Here is a 17458-nt window from a genome sequence, read left to right on the forward strand (position 1 = left end):
ACACACGCAGACCACACAAAACATGCTTTTTGGTGAAAGCAGCACATTTCTTATCTCCAGAAGATAGTAATTTAATCACGGCGCTTGCGCAAGTCACATGTGGTACAAAATGGGCGAGTAGGGTGAGTAGAATTCAGTCATTTGCTGTTTCTTTCCCAAAACAAGAGACGGGAGGTGGACCATGGCCAGGTTATAATAAATGGAAGAAAACAGTTCCATAGGAACTGTTGGACATAGGAATTGTGGACCCCCTCACAAAAAGGATTTGTGGATGCAAAAAGAAAACTTGCTTCAAACAAATAAATCATTTTCAGGAAAAATTCTAAAAGCCTGACAGGTTAAAAAATAAAACCCAACCAAACATTCACGAAGCTGCACCATATAAGGGCAGCAGCAGCTCATGGACTCATGTCAAGAGAAGTCACATAAAACAGGCTAAAAACCAGTCCACTCAGAAATCCCATACTTTGACTTTCAAAACCTTTTCTCAAGAAGAAACTTCCCTGTAGCAACATCATCATAAGCCCCTACAGCAAGTTCCTTCCCCAAACCAGCTGCTTTTTGAAAGTGAATCCCTTGAGGGCAAAGTACCGGCGATGGAACCTGTTTAAAACTATATTCAAGGACAGATTTCGGCTTCACGTTTCCTTCTTTTCCAGGCTGAGTCTCAAGGATGCTCTCAACAGTGAGAGCACAGGCAGAAAGTTGCTGGTGTTTCCAGGCGCAGACGCTGTTTCACAGCAACTGTGCTTGGGCACCTTAATAAAGAAATTTCATCAATATAACATGACTTCGTGCACAAGGAGCTACTTCATACCATGAACAAGGGGACTGGGTTCTTCCTTAATTTTGCCAAAGGAAATGACCGTTTAAAAACGCAGTTTAGGAGGGCTGCTACAATTTATGTAATTACACTCATCCTTCAAAGAACAGAAAAGACACAATGTTAGGAAATAGCTGGCTCATAGCATGCAGATGGGAAGCTCTTAAGTCTAGAGCCACAACGAACTCATCTTTTCAGAAACGTCCTGCCTGACTTGTCTCCTCTGACTACAAGGGGACATGGCCCTAGTCCTAGTCTGGCCACTGCCTTGTACAGCTGAATATTAAGATATTCAAGGAACTGGAAAACTATAGCTTTTGTGACCTACATTGATAGATGTGGAGGAAGGATTCACAGAGCCTGCTAGTAAATATAGGCTCGGGAAGGTCTCGGAAATACTGCTTCACCATATCGGCCACATCAAATGCTGACTGCCCTTCGTAACATACGTTGTTGGGGTTGGTTTCGTTCATTTCTCTTAAAGACAGAATCCTGGATTTAACACCGGATTTTCGGAACAGGCCAACCTACAGGTAAAAGAAAATATTAAAGAGAGGGCTCATCAGCAATCAAACCTCTGACAAATAATTGATCCTTCACTTTCCTTTGATAGCTAAGATCCTATGGTAGTGAGATCTAACACCAAAATATTTTTGTATCATTAGAAGCAGCACGGATATTCCTCCCAGGCAAACCATGACCGACACCCACAGAACCAGCTGTGAAAGAGATACCAATTTTCATGCTTGTTTGCTTGCTTTTTATTAATTTTGCATTAAAAATGCAAAATTACTCTTTTTTACTTTTAAAATCATTACTATTGCCATCTGTCAGTTTGCTCGAGCAGGCTATGTTCACACATTAGAACTGCAAGTTTCTAGCGCACCAACGTGTGTGCATCCAAAAGCAAATGCACATTGATGCCCATGTGGAGCAAACAAACTCAGACTGTGAGATCCACAAGGTTCGGGTTTAACATCTGATATGTCTGATGCATCTAATACGTCTACAGGTTGGCAAAGACCAGTTGTCATTCTGAGGGAAATTATGATTTTATTTTTAATATGAATGTCAATCCAGTTTCAGACAAAACCTAGATTTAGAAGTTTCCCATGAACTCGACCTCAACAAAGCCTCTGCTGAAAGTTTCACTGTGTGCCACTGAGACAGAATTCACATTCATTGGTTTATTTATATTAACTGAATAGGTACCACGACCTCAAAATGAAACACAGTGCCTTCATAAGAAACTGACTGCTCACACTCCAGTTTGTGCCACCAAACTGCGTTGTAACTTCATGGAATGCACATATTTTTGTGCTTTGGCATAATATTACACACCTATACAATTGCAAAGCACAGAAAAAAGAAAGCCCTTTCTTTAACTAATATGTCTTATGTCATGGGGTCTCCCATTTCTGCACCTATGCTATAGAAAGAGCATATGTAACACGCTTTCACTGCCATGCACACATCTCCACTTAGTGGATAAATATGGATTTGCGACACAGAAAAAGATGTTACAGGCACTGGTGTAATATATTTTATCTCTGCTTAGTGGTACATTTCAGCTGAAACAAGATTAATTATTAAATTAGCTCTGGCACTACCAGCAACCACAGAACGGAGGGAATAACAACATTGTGTGGTAGATTTACTTCCCAAGGGAGCAGAGGCATGCTACCTCACCAGGAGAAGACAGCTTGACTGCCTGCACCAAGAGAACTGGCTGCAGATGATTTCAGTGAGGCAAGGCACAAAAATACAACACAGGACTAAAGGCATTCCCAGAAGGAAACAGCATTGGTATTTCCTCGCAGGCCACCCGCTCAGACCTACACCTTCCTGCCTATTCAGAGCCTTGAAAGGCAAGAAAGTCCCTCACAAAAGCTGGAAGCAGAGACTGGTTCCCTGGAGCAGATCCGTTTACGGAACAGAGCTGCCCTGGGCTGCCTCAAGTTCATACCTGGTCAAGAAAGTGGCTTCTTAGATAGTCCAGTGCTTGCAGTATGCCGTTAGGCAATGGGTGGCTTGTTCGCTGAACATTCAGGAGCAAAGGGACCCCAAACACATTTTTGTCCTTGTAGTCAGAGGCTTTTATTTTTTTAATGAACTTTGGTATGGTCCTGAAAACAAAAACCAGTGCATCCAACTTATTAGCTCTCCGGCACAGTTCCTGCTACTTTAGTTACATGCATGGGAAAGGATTTAGTTATACTTGCCACATCCCCAAATTCCGCCACGTGCCTGTACACATAGCATCGTAAGATAGAGAGAAAATCATTAAGGGCAATTACAGGACTGACTTCCTCATTTCAAAACTGAAGTTAGCTTTAATAAAGCATCCTCATGTGAAATATGTTCCATCCCTTTAGGACACTGCAGGCTTTTTTCACTTCTTTCTACATTCAAGTACCAGATCCCTATCACAAGACGCTAACTGATATTTCAAAGTCCTACGAGTGACTGACTTTGTGATTGTTTTAGTTCAAACTGGGACTTGATGCTGAAGAAATGGATTCTCAGCCCAGCCAGCTCTCACCTCAGGTCCTGCAATCTCTGTGAAGGAGCTCTGACAAAGCCTTGCAAATGGGCAAATTTAAAGAGGAAACTATAACGTGCTTTAAAATCAGTAACAACATGACCACCAGCGAGGAGCAAAAGTGCAGTCCGTAGCAGAGGAAATCCTGGAGCCACTGAAATAACCATGAAACTGCCAGCAATTTAACAGGATGAAATTCCTCTTCTTGAACATGTGTAATCTAGGCAGACAAGGAAATTCAACTGCTTACATCAAACCCTCTCTTTCCAGCACAGGTTGCTTTAATGTTAGACAACTTACCAGTTCCAACCCTGCTTACTGGACGGGGAGTATCTGTCCATTAAAGCAGTGAGTTTCAACAAAGCCAGCTTTTGTGTCCGGGCTAGCTGGGCAGCTGACTGGCTATCAGTCTGGGTGGGAAGGCTTTCCAAGTTCACGCTCTCTTCCACAGACCAGTGTTGCTTCCCATGCCTACGGGATAAATACTGTTTAAGCTTAGGACTATTTCCGTTGTCCCTGTTAGTTTTCTGCCTGCATCTGTGAAGACTCTAAATGACCCGCGGTTCCCAAACACCACTAAAGAAGGTACTTCCCATCCAGGAGGTACTCTGGCAATACAAAATGTTTCAATCAGAAATACAGCAAGCTAGCCATACAGTCTGATTCCCAATGTCTAAGTGCTCATGCAGGTTGTGAGCGCCCTACTTTCAACAGAGGTCAGAGCAGACGTAGATACCAGACTGCCTACAGACCAGCAGTACCTGGCACCAGCGGTGCAGACCCTGCTACCCAGAACAGACTTACTTAAGAATACTTTGTTCTGGAAAAGCAATTACATTTTGAGTGGAGAGAATCAATGGGGAAAGGTTCCCAAGGGGCAGTCTACTAGAGAAACCCAAGGATGGCTGACCTGTTGGTCTTTTTAGAGTCTGTCACGTATGCCAGGTCTGCAGAACTGATCTCCTTGCCCAGTTCACAGCTGCTCTCTCCCTCAGTGGTTGGGAGGTCTGCTGTTGAGCCCTCTGTTTCAAGACAGATTTCTTTAGGTGAGGATGGATACAAAGAGGTCAAGTCACTGGCAAAGTCAGAATCCACATCATCTGAGAACTTCTCTGTCCACTGATCAACCAACTTTTTGAGACCATTGACATCTTCTATAACATTGTTCAGTTCTGTAAAAACATCCTCATCACCAACTTCTATTGCCTCCAACTTATCAAGTTCAACATTGGGCATGTTGTCATATACACTTAGCCTGTTATCTGTGCATGAAAGGGGGCTCCTGGGGGCTTTGGAGTCCTTGGAACCGCTTCTGCTCTGGCTGCTTCTGCACCCATGAAAACTCCCAGTTCTCCAGTTGACGGAAGAGTTGTCGTCTACAAGAGACAGGGAACTGTTTGTAAGTGCTTTGGGGAAAGTGCCTGGTTTATGGCCTTGTGGTATTTGAAACATCTGGTTCATTTGTAACTTCATGTCATTTTTTAGATTTTGCTGAGATAGATCATTCCACAGCAAGACCTTGCTAGAATCCAAGTCCTCTGCATACACCCCCCTTCCTTCACAGTGGCTTCGTGGTTTTATAGCAGGACTTGGAGTGCTCACTGTGCTGCTATTTTCAGACCGATTGCTGCTATTGCAACTCTGTCGAGAAAAGGAAGAATTGTTCTTTGTTTGGATGCCAGAGAGGTCAGAAATATTTACACAGTTCAGCATCTTCATCTTTTCTTCGTTAAGTCCCTCCAGAAGAACAGGTTCACTTATTATGGGTTTGGCCTTTGACTGACCACTCCTTAAGTTGCAGCTCCTTAAATGCAACTTCTCCATTTTCTTTAGAAGGCTCTTCCTCTTTTTACATGGCGATTTATCCAAAAGCTTCTCCTCACTGGTGATATTTAAAAATTCACTGGGGGGAGGAGAACAACTAAAGGTAGAGTCCAGTGAAGCCACCTTAATTGAGGAACATCTTGAGGAACTCGTGCTGGTTTCCACATCTTCAAAAGGTTTTGGGAAGCTAACAATGTCACTGTCACCACTGCTAGTACTGTGAATTGAGGACACATCATGTTTCTCGCCATGATCCAAAAAGACAGAAGCCTCGTTGCTGATGCTTTTCAGTATTGGACTGCTTGGGACTGATGCACTAGCACCTTCCTCTCCTGGGAAACCTTCTAGGCTCTCGATACGAGACCATCTCTGACTGCACCTCTCATAAGCCCATTTGTTACTTATTGCACAAGGTTCATCATCTTCCGAGTCATCACTCTTAGAAGGAAAAAAACAAAAGTACAGTTCAAGGGCAAAGTTTGGCAAACTTTAAATTATCAAAAAATGTAACAAAAAAAGGAGACAATTTTTCTGCCTACCTCCAAAACCCCCAAGACCAACAAATGGAAATGTGACCATTCAGTTACTGAAGGTCTGCCCTGAGCTCTGTTCTGTTAGATGAAAAACATGCTGACAAATTACTCTCAAGCATGCTGACAAATCTGGTAAGTTTACCACAGGGAAAGATGACAGATTTGATCTGAGGATGAAAAATTCTGTTTTGTGGCAAATCCAGAGGTTTTGAAAGATAATTGTATTGGGTTTACATGGCCTTTCCTAAAGCCAAACAAATCAACCACTCTTTCATGCTTCTGTGACCAAAACTCATCCATTTTCAGGTAAAGAAGCATTTGGCTGTGGGACTGTGGCAGCATCAATACCTGGCGCACCCTCTTGGAGACCTCAGCCTCACCAGCCATTTGCCCCAGGTGCTCCATTTGCTGTATTGTCCCCACTCCAAGTGAGTGCCTGGCCAGCAAACTCTAAGAGAGACGGGAATGACCTGTCTCTTCTCTGTGGACCCTCCCTTGCCCTGTTCTTTCCTGACGGCAGAGTGGAACTTGCCAAAAAAACTAGACGTTTTTCCAAAAGATGACATTATTTTCTTGCTGGTCCTGCAGTTAATACATGGTACCTAAAAGGCTTTACAATCCTGGTGTTAACCAGCCAAGATGTGGCTGTAACTCTGTTTTATCATCTACAGTACTTTTTTGCAGGAGTGGACAAAGCCAGCACAGCTAAAACCTATCCAGCTTCTATTGGCTGGTCATTTGACATCGTTGGCTGACACTATTTGGATTGTCCATTTTAATTTCTCATCCTTCATTCAGTCAATAAGAGTGAAATTTCACTTTCAGGCCTTAAATAAGATGTGAAGCTACTTAGGAAAGCAATAAAAGACATGCTGAGGTGGGGCCTTGGTGCAACTATTGGAGAGTAATATGTGTCAAATTATTTTTAAAAATAAGTTTCAAAACACACCCCTAACCTACCTTACAAAGTTACAAAACGAACATTACATAAATTCAACTGCTATGTTTTTCAGTGGAAAATGCAAATGGAAGAGCTTTGCAGGATGGAAAAGAATAGGAAGAAAAGTTCAGACCTTGCTAGTCCTTTATAGGCCTTTTAAAAACAGGGGTTTCGCTATTGCGAAACACATTTTTGATGAGAAAATTACCCGTATTTTATAAACATACCCGTTTCCTCTGACGGCTTATTTCCACTTTCATTGATGCACACTTGTTCAATGTGTTCAGCCGTCTAGGGTATAAGAAAAAAGACAGAAGTGTTAAATTTAAACTATTTTCTTTCTTAAAAACAAACATACATACACCAAACCAGTTGTGAACTTCTACGATGGCGTCTTCATTATTGGTGTCAAAGACTGACATTCTGTTAGAGGTTCTCCATACATTTTGCTAAAAACAGCGCCAACTGACAACCCCATGATGTTCACAGTTCCAGCTCTGCCATCTTCAAATTAGAGAAGAGGGCCATAATTAATCAGTTAATTAAAAATCATACAATGAGCTTTAATGATTGTTAAAAACTGCATCTTGATTTATGATTTTGAAAATGAAAGAAAGTCTGAGTGAGCTTCTTAGAAAAATAAAAAAACCATGAAGTCTTTAACCTGTATCCTTGGAAGGACTTTATTATCTATCATTTTAATTAAAACTTGTGGAATCAATAAGGCCCCAAACTAGTCAGTCACTTAACTGTCAAACAAATACGTGGCATCAACAGGGAGGCACACTGACAGCCTTCAAGGAACACTCAGGACAGAAGTCATATCAAGAAAGAAAACATATCCGAAGCTCTCTAACATCTGCTGTGCATTAGAGATGTATATGCAAACAGCTCCTGTTGGTGCTCCTGTTGTTACAAGCAGAATTTGAGTTCAGGTGACCTAACAATACAGAAAAGGACCAAACCACTTTGCCAGAAGAAGAACTTTCCAGTCCCTTAAGAGTTAGAAATTCTTATTGCGTCCCTTGGATCGGCCAAGCGGTGTGGCATGGATAGTCTGGAGTTCACTTCACCTGCTAAACAATCTCATGATGAGAAGGCTTCAATAACTGCAGTGAGTAGTGAAGTAGAATGCCTCTACGCTATCCTGGCACACTTATGTTGGGAAAGTCCAGAGAGCAATGAGTTTGACTTTGCACTGATGATGCAATTTCACTTGTGTGCTGTGAACAGCTGTGGCAAAACAATAATTTCAAATCAATACCTTTTTGCTTCTCACTCAAAAACATTTTCAGGAAAACAAAACAGAAAACGTATCTCTTGTGCAGATCGGTTTTGCTGTTCATCTCATCTCCTGGAACAGCTCTGGGGAAGATCACTAGTCAGAGGAAATCCCTGCACTCTGTAATACGCAATTCTAAAGAGCAAACTGTCGTGCTACCTTATGCTTGCAGGGAACTGATTATTCTTTCTCAGCCTGCAGACATTTCACATTACAGAAAATACAGATTTGATGCTTAGCATAAGGTCACTAAGACCTTGGCTGAAGAAGACATGCAGACACATGCTTACTTTACCTTTAAATTCTTAAAACAACCAGCTTCAGTGGTACTAAAGTATGTGCTTAAGTGTTTTCTTTCAGTCGTAGCATTGATGACTTTGTTAGTCTCTGACAAAAACTAAGGCATGAAAAGATGAATGACAAATAACTATGGAGCCTGGAGGTATTAAAGATGATTCATAATTAATGTTTACCTGAATAGTGATTCAATTGCATCTCCATCTAAAAATTCATGATCTTTCCTCACAGTTTTTACATCAATAGGAAACTGCATATCTGTAAACAAAGAAGTTGAACCTGAAATCTGAGTTATAATTGCAAAGACTTTGAATTTTGCAACATATTTATCACAGGTGAAATAAATCTAAATCTATTTCTATAGTTATATATTCACACAAATGTCCTTCAAGTAAGTGAGGATCAGTTCCTTAGAGCAAGTGGGAGAATAAATGTAGGTATTTGCTTGCTATTAGCTACGGGTAGACAAGCATTTGCTGCATTCCACTGCTGCTTGCAGTGACTAAGTACTATAGCCAAGCAATACAAAATTAATGTTTTGCCTTGGTTAGGTTTGCTGCACCTTCTGCCTCCAAGTACAGTATAAAACTAGGAGTGCTTTACACGAGCTTTTGCTGGTGGTAAGGTACAATGCAGCGCGTGACATATGCTCTTTGAGGTGTAGTGAGCCTGACAAATTGATACACCAGCTGAAGAGTTCAATGATCCAGCTTCTGAGATTTAGCCTTGCAGATGAGGAATCGATGACAGCCATCAGTATTTTCTTGCCTTACTTTTTAAACTTAATTTACCTAGTCAAGTCAGGACACTGCATAAACAGCAAGGTAATAGAGAAGATTCGTTATCCAGAAGCATGACAATGTATGCTTCCAACAAGCTGTAGGATTGACAGCTTATGATGTAATAAAATCTACTGTAGTCAAAGGGGAAGCATTTCCGTGAGACATCACGTTTCATAGCATACAGCTTTCAAATTTGGCTCTGTTGCTTGACTTCCAATTCTTAATTTTGCAATGAACAGGGGAGGTGGGAATGAAAGTATGTAGAAGTTACTGTTTGTTCTTTTAACTGTAGTTTTTTGATAAAATCTGTCTTAAAAATAGATTAGCTTTTGTTACATTCAATGTCTGTAACAATAAACATATTTTAAAGAAGAACAGTTTTAAGGTATAAGCACAAATGTCTGAAAATTATACCAGTTCTCAACAAATCCCTATCTCCCGCACAAGTAATAAGCACTCTTTGTAACTTTAACAACATGAAAACATGCTGAAATTGCATTGTTTGGCTGCTTCTGAGTATCTGTTTTAAAAGCTTATGATTGCAAGATGATTTTTCCAACATTCTTTTTCAATAGAAAACAATCTTGCTCAAGACCACAGAGCCTTAGATGAGTTTTGGTTGCAATCAGCGAGTCGGAAAAAACCCCAACACCCCAAGGAAAAGGGCCCGAGAAAATTATAAGCAACTAAAAATCACAAAAGCAGAAATTTGACTGAGTTACAGTCTAACAATAACCAGGAAAGATTTGGTCCTTTACAGAATTCTGCTGAGTCCGTGCTAAGCTAATTAAGATGTCACTTCTGCAAGAACACACACCACGTTACTATTTTTCTACTGCTTTGCATGAAGATATTACACAATTTGGAAGTGCTTCCATCAAAAGTGTCAGGTTCTGAAAGATTATTTATGTAAACAATTCTACTTGAATTCAGTGTCAGCTGCTTGACAAGTCTTTGGGACCATACCTTCAAATAGCTGAGCATACTGGGGAAAACCAGCAGCTCTCAGCCAGTCGCAGGCTTCTCTGGCTTCAATTCCTGCAATGAGAACATAAAATTGTTCACTTACAGTGCTCACAAGAGTCAGTGCTTTCACAATATAAGCAAGCTAATTTTATCTGGTGGATTCTCAGAGGATCTTGTAAATGAACGTTTTGTTAGTATATTACTAAAAAGAAAGACGTTCTTGTATCCAATGCACTTATATGCACATTGCTCTGGAGTAGTCATTCCAACATAGGACAGATAGCAAACATACGAGAGTCTAGATATGAGCACATACTTGAGATGTCATACATCGGTGTACATCAGCTACCCCTGAGATTTGGACAGTGAAACATCTGTTATATGTCGAAACGAGTGACCAGAGAAGGGTATATGATACACGTCTATGCCCTCGCGCAGCAAAGCCCATTCATGCATTCCAGTTCTGAGAGATGGTGATAAGACACAAACAAATCCTATAAATAAACTTAAAATGCTATCACAACTTTAATAACACTGGACACAGCCTAAGCATTCCCAGAACAAGAGTTCTCAGGAGTACCTGTTGCTAGGGTCTATCAATATTTATTTCCTTGCCAACTACCAATGCAACTTGGCAGTCACTTCAGCACAGCAGATGTCAAGAATCAACTGCTCATTTTGTGACAATTCATAAAGCCCTATGGCCAATACTGTAACATTCCCACAGGAGCAGGAGCAGAATTTAACTTCACAAAATCACAGAACACTCACCAGATGCCTCAGAAACAGAAACATGTTTAGCATGAGTACATACCAGCAGGCTCTAAACTCTGCAAATACTAGAAGTTACTGGGTCTATTGAAGAGGAGAGGATCCCCGTACTAGACCTCTTGTATGTCTGCTTATACTCCAGCACACATTACAACAGACACCAACCAAAAGGCAAAGACTTCTTTGAAAGAAATGTTATAAAAGTACCTTAAAATCAGTAGAGAGAAATGTTTTTAAAGCACCTTAAAATGTCGCGTGCTAGGCTAGAGGAACAGACCTGTTTCTTAAAACTATTTTCTTTACACGTACACTCAAAGATTAGGATTCTAAGGCACTTCACATACATACCTATTCAAATTCACTGCTTGCTTTGCCCTAACTTCTCAGTTGTAAGTCATCAGTGCAACAGACTGAAGAAACTCATCAAAAAACTTACAGAACTTCCATGATTTTATTATTCTACTTCTAAACTTTAAATTATTTCCATTATCACTCGATTCATTTGGACAATGCCATCTGTAACAAAGGCTTTCCTGCACAAAACTCTATGGCTTTTTCATCTGAGAATAAAGCGATACCACAGGATGATAAGGATATTTCTACATAAACCAGATGCATGACTCCTTTTTTTTTTTTCAAACCGCAGAACAGAAACTAATTTCTTCCACAATAGCCTATATACACTATGCCTACATTTATTACTATACTTAGTGCCATAATTTATCATAATCTTTATCATAACACAGCATTTACTGCATACCAAGACAGGGGACTGATAAAACACAAGCATTGTACTCACAGAGCAAAACAGGAAAGAAAATAAATCTGTAGAAAAGACCCAGGAGGATGACCAGTCTAACACTAAAAGTCTTCACAAAGACAAGGTGATTTTTGCTTAGAAAAACCCAGTAGACTCACTCACCAGCTCAGCTGTGGAGAAACTATAGCTGTCCTCATTCCGGGGCTCACTTTAAACTAGTCAACTTGAGCCTTGCACAGCTTTCCTGAGCTCACACAGGAGAGTGACTGTGTAAGAGTTGAAGCTTCCCCAGTTGCCAACACGTTAAAATTACAACTCTATATTTAGAGCAAACCAAGCCATGAACAGTGATGCAAATAAGAACAGGCTAGAAAATATTCTGCAGCTAGTGATGACATTTTCAATGAATATGACTGAAAATACAATGACATTCTGACACTTAGAGGTGGCCTCTTCCACAGGACAAGGACACAGGAGCTGGGGGAATTTTCTTTGCTAACGTAAATCTTCAGGCCTCTTAACATACCTTTGCGCAGTCCCATGTTGCAATGCCACTGCTGTGTTAGGAGACAACACGTGGAGCACATTCTTGACCTGCATGTCTACAATTATTTGCCACTAGATTTGCTGCGACTATTTCACTGTTAAAATAACTACCAGAAGTGTCCTACTGATACCGCTGTATTTCAGGGACGTCTATGCTGCCTCCTCCCAATCCTACTGGAAACTGAAATCATGAAGGGAAAATGGACGCCTAGGAATTTTACTCTGATGAAAGGAAATTCCCAGACCAGCCTGTATTCCTATGGTAATGATCAATATGAGAGGAGGAAATAAAAAGGAAAAAAGAAATTAATTGCTCAAAAGGAAGTAACTGCTCTCCATAGGGCTGCCCTCAGTACTGACGTGCAAGACTGCTTTGCTTTTATGGCATGTGCAGCCTGAAGGACAAGTGAAAACTTATTACATAGTAATGGCAGAATACAGATGAAGCACCCCGGCAGTGCTCTCCGTCAGGGACCCCGAAGAGTTCTTAAGATCTGGGAATAAAAGTCAGAGAGACGTAAAAGAAGAGCAATAATCATGAGTGGCAGTAATGGCTAACACTAACATACCCACCTTGGGCAGCAACTGTTGTAAGTGTGCAACAGATGCTTATAAATTCTGCCCTAATGGAGGTGCTAAAGTAATGATCACAGTTCTGGCAACTTGCATGATGCTTTAAGGCATGCATTTAAAAGCAGCCAAAGTTCAGTTTCTTATGTAAGATTCCTTCACAAAAAGCAGAGACAATCTTCTTGAAGACGCTTTGGGGCTATTGAAAGGACCCTCACATTATTTTTTTGGCAAGACAAACAGTACAGATGAGCCATTTGTGCAAGAGACCCATTCCTAGCTTCTGATCCTACCTTGGCTCCACAGCCTGTCTACTCCGCCTCGCCATGCAATGATGACATGCAGCTTCCCAGCCAGGCTCACTGACTGGTTAGGATTTGCTTTCCCATTTCTGTAGTCACACAGTCACTACAAAAGAATCTTCCAGGTTTACCAACCAACTTTTAAAATAGATGGACTAATAAACACAAGCTGACAGCAATTGCTTTGTTTTTCTTGATGTTAGACTAGCTGCTCAGATGGTTGTTGGAGAGAAGTTAGCTCTTCCTGAACAGAAACTGGAAATGGGGGAGCCTTCAGAAAGCTGGTATGGAACAGCACCCCCAAATACTATTGCAATTGCAGCATATCTGCCTGCAAGCTAGATGTATCATACAAGAGGATGACAATTTTTTAACAGATCCTTTGGGCACTATCATCTGCGCAACTGAAAGAGCAGAGCAACCTAAACATGTCACCTCCTTCTCATGAACTGATTTCATAATTAAGCAGACGAAAAAAAATCATTTCCTCCAAAGCTTAATATTCTCTCTTAGAATAGAGGATACCAGCAAAATTTCCATGCCAAGCCAGCTGTTTCCCCATGGACTATGGGTGATAGGTTACTACCAGATGTTTATGAGAAACAACACACAAGTAGATGACCTGTGCAATCCTATGGCTGTACTAGTTACACAGGTGTGTTCTGTGCTGAAGATGATGCAGTCCAGTCCCAGTGAAAACAGCATTCAAAATGATGGCTGGGCCGCAGCCTGCCTGTCCCCACAACCCCCAGCAAACCTTGCCCTCCTCGGCTGCGGCTCCTTTTTCTCCGCTGTGGTGCCATTCTGTGCTCTGCTAACCCCTTCTCTCCGGAGCCCCACTAGCTGCATCAGCTTGGCTGGCACCTCCTCTCCTTCATCCACTTGGGCTTAAGACCTGAAACACTGCGTTCCCCCATCCGAGCACTATCGTGTTTGCAGACTGGAGAGCAAACCCCGGTTCATCAGGTACTTAGAAACCAGATGCTACAACGTGTATTAAATCCCTATCAGAGTGAACATCAATGTTAACAGGAACATTTGCAATACTGAAAAGACATCTGTGCTGAGATTTAGGCATCCTCTCTGAGATGTTTTCCTCACAAGAAGCAGCACTTTCCTAACAACAAGGGAGAAGCAGCAACTGAAACCAGCGAGAAGCTGTATATGAAAGAGGCCAGTCAGGCTTACTACAAGATGATCACAAACTTCAACTAAAGAAGAGTGTCAAATTGTACTTCAAATTTTTAAAAATACTTCCTTTAGATAAAATGGGAGGATACAAATTTCTACTTGGAAGCATAAGTACAATGAACCTTATTCCCAGGACACAGCGTGACTTTTCAGTTGCACAGATCTGCTGCCAGAGCAGGCGTCCTGGTTCTTTCCTTTCCCCTGACTGCATGTTCCTACCCCTCCTCACCAGCACTGCTGAGCCTGTGCGAGCAGGCCCAGCCAGCCAAACTGGCAGGAGACGATTCACTTTTTTTGGCGTGATCAGCTTTGTGACGCTTTAGCTTTCTGAGTTGGCTACCACACGTTCAGATGAGCACCAGTGGCGGGACAAGGGCAGCGGTGGGCACGTGCAGGGAGAGGCATGGGAATATGCAACTGCCCACCGGTGGCCGGCAGCCCTTAGGGCAGCTCAGCGTAGTATGGAACCTTAGCCTAAATGTATCATTTTTCACAGAGGTCTCACTGTAGCTCTCCTATTTTCAAAGTATTTTTTTAGGATATTTTTTAAAACCATGGTAGATGCATTACTTTTACTTCTGTCTTCATATAAAATAGTTTTCCAGTTTTGAAAGGTAAGAATCACATGGTGATCAGGTCTTAATTCATTAGAGGGATCTGCGTTTAAGTCTGAATCATTCAAAACCATACCAGCGAGCAAACAGTTTGGGAGGTTTTCTTGCTGTTTGCAGCACCCCTAGGTTACTCCAGGACCCTACTTGTCCACTTTTCTGTAGTATGCAAGCGCAGTGCTTGCAAAAAGGAACAGATTTGCTCAACATGCCCAGCTAGGAGGCACTCATGTAGCCTCTCCTCCCCATGCCATGCGAGTACAGACAGGAGAACAGAAAAGAGGGTAGGACTGACTCTGACTTTATTTGACTACATATTACACCAATCTGAAAGGAAACAGAAAAAAAATCCAAAGAATTTTGTTCTTTCCCAACCTCTGTCATTATACAGGGAGATTTTTTTTCCACATGGCACTAACCCTCCTACAACAGCAGACAAGCAGACGCCCAGAGCCCCCGCCTCAAAACCTGCTTGATGTGGCACAGCACAGCCAACTGTTTCAGCAGAGCGAGATGCTGCTGCCTCCTCTCATCACCAACAATCCCCAACTATCGTCCCCCGAGGCCTCCTCCAGAACTGGAGTCAACAAGCACCGGGCGTGCTTGGCAGCCACATGTCAAACTCTGCAATGCATTTTTCTTACAGCTCACGAGCCGTCGTCTGTGAGCTGGCAAGTCCTTTACACAGTGACTTAGATCCTGTCATTATCGGTTGTGCTGGCAGTGGTGGAAGCGACAAGGCTTTTTCAGGGTCCATTTGAAGATAAAATTACGAGTTTCCCATTGCATCTTTCTGGTCTGTGTATCTTCCTGGGGCTATAAAAATTTGTATTACTTCCCTATGACTTACAGCTGCTAATAAGGTATTTCATTTTCACTCTATGAAAAATGCATTTGCTGCGCTAGAACTATGATGTCCTGAGGATGTTCAGAACCGCATTATACCTGCGACAGGATTTTCAAGAACTTTTTTTTCTTAAGTTATCTCCTCTTACTTAAAGAGTTGTCTGAACATGTTGTCTACTCAATGTTGAAGGCTCAAATGCGACGCTTTCAAAGCAGGGTGTTTGCACTGACCAGGGTAAGCAGTCAGGGACTTCTAAAACTGTCAAACTCTCCAAAAGCTGAGATGGATCATAAATACGTGGAAATGTTTATTCTGTTGCCCCTTGTGAAATGCAAAATAGAAAAGCTTAATTGTACTATATTAACCCACTGGAGAAAGAGAAAAAAAAAAAAAGGATTATCGCTTGGAATTTTTCCAGGATAATTTAGGCTCCACGCAGATAGTGAATATAAATGTCTGGAAGATGAAAAGGCCAAAATATTTGTCCTTTCATTCCTACTTTACTATCATGCTGGTGATTTGGAACCGCTGCCAACTCTTCAGTTATCACAGCTGGGAACTGCAATGTATCCCAGTACTTTGTGGCAACCTCGATTGCATCTTTATCCAGCTCCTTGGCATTAGCTTCCCAAGCTGACTACCAGGAGTCCCAAGCTGACTTTAGGATCTTTACTCAGGTTCTTGTCATTAGCCTCCCATGTCGGTTACTGGGAGGTAACACGTTTACTTGTTACCTTACTTGTAAACTTATTTGTCGGTTACAGGTTTAAAGGCATTTTCTTTGCAGACCACATTAACTAGCTTGACAGTGCTACCTGATCTTTTAATTGTGTCTACATAAGTTCGAGAAGGCAGTGTTTGCTCCACAAGAATTTCAAAGGGCTCAAGGGAATTAGGTATCTAACTCCCATCGGCTTTAGGAGAAATGAGAGTGTAACTCTCTAATTTCCAAATCCAGACTTGAAAATTCTTATCCAAGTAAATGGAGCAAGAGAGAGGGGATTTAGCTCCCTGCAGTGTAATCCCAGATACGTTGTGTCTCCGTGCTTCGGTCCTGCTGGCTGTGAAACAGGAACAGATACAACATTTCTCTGACGCAGCAGCTCCTTATGGCTGTTTTTTTACAGGACCTTTGTACGTGATTGAGAAATATTTGATGTAAAATTCCTAGGAGGAACTGTAACAGGAAGGGTAACTGCTTGCTTCCACTAGAGCCAGTATCAATAAACCTATAGCACAGAAGCAGCAAAAACCGAAACAAGCGTGTTGCCCCTGCTCTTTCACCGTGTAGCACTAAGTTTTCATTAATTCTACAAAATGCCAGTAATAGCACTGCATGTGATATAGGTTCAACCTACATGTTAGGAACTATTTAACCCAACAGAGGATGGCCAGTAAGTGATTATATTTAAAAGAAATCTAGTTTCTCAGCCCTGCTGTGGGTATGCTGTGCTGAGCCTGCTTACAGCTGTGGAGTCCAGGTCCACAGACAATCTTTTACTTGGTCAATATACCCTGACGAAGCTTGTTGATATTCAAAGATAATAGTCAGAAAAAGAAAATAGTCAGAAAGTCAGAAATTCTTTTTGACTTTAGATAAATGCATCCAACTATGAAGCAAAAGCAACAGCTGCTAGAAGAGCATGACCTGAAGTGTAGACAGCCCAGGAACTATTGTCATACTAATAAAGTAGCAATATTAAAGAGGAACGGAAGGTCTCTGCAGCACCCACCTGAATTCTCACCCAAGGATGTCAGCTACCACAGCACAGCCAGCTGAGCCCACCGCGGCGGGCCTCTCCTCTTAGGTACGTGGCCCGGCCTTTACCGGTCGGACCCTCTTGCCCCAAAGGAAAGCTGCCCCCTCTCAC

General features: G+C 41.8%; 1 protein-coding gene across 1 annotated transcript in view; it reads right to left on the minus strand.

The window, feature by feature from the left end:
* Positions 1–17458, minus strand: part of LOC103912326 (rho GTPase-activating protein 7-like) — a 59989-nt gene that overhangs the window by 2855 nt on the left and 39676 nt on the right. Inside the window, 7 exon segments of the mRNA XM_009318575.1 lie at positions 1152–1350; positions 2790–2949; positions 3666–3836; positions 4276–5627; positions 6890–6953; positions 8418–8499; positions 9990–10112. Coding sequence (XP_009316850.1) covers positions 1152–1350; positions 2790–2949; positions 3666–3836; positions 4276–5627; positions 6890–6953; positions 8418–8499; positions 9990–10112 — 2151 coding nt within the window.

This window comes from Pygoscelis adeliae, unplaced genomic scaffold (assembly GCF_000699105.1).
Source record: "Pygoscelis adeliae isolate BGI_AS28 unplaced genomic scaffold, ASM69910v1 Scaffold42, whole genome shotgun sequence".
Taxonomy (NCBI): domain Eukaryota; kingdom Metazoa; phylum Chordata; class Aves; order Sphenisciformes; family Spheniscidae; genus Pygoscelis; species Pygoscelis adeliae.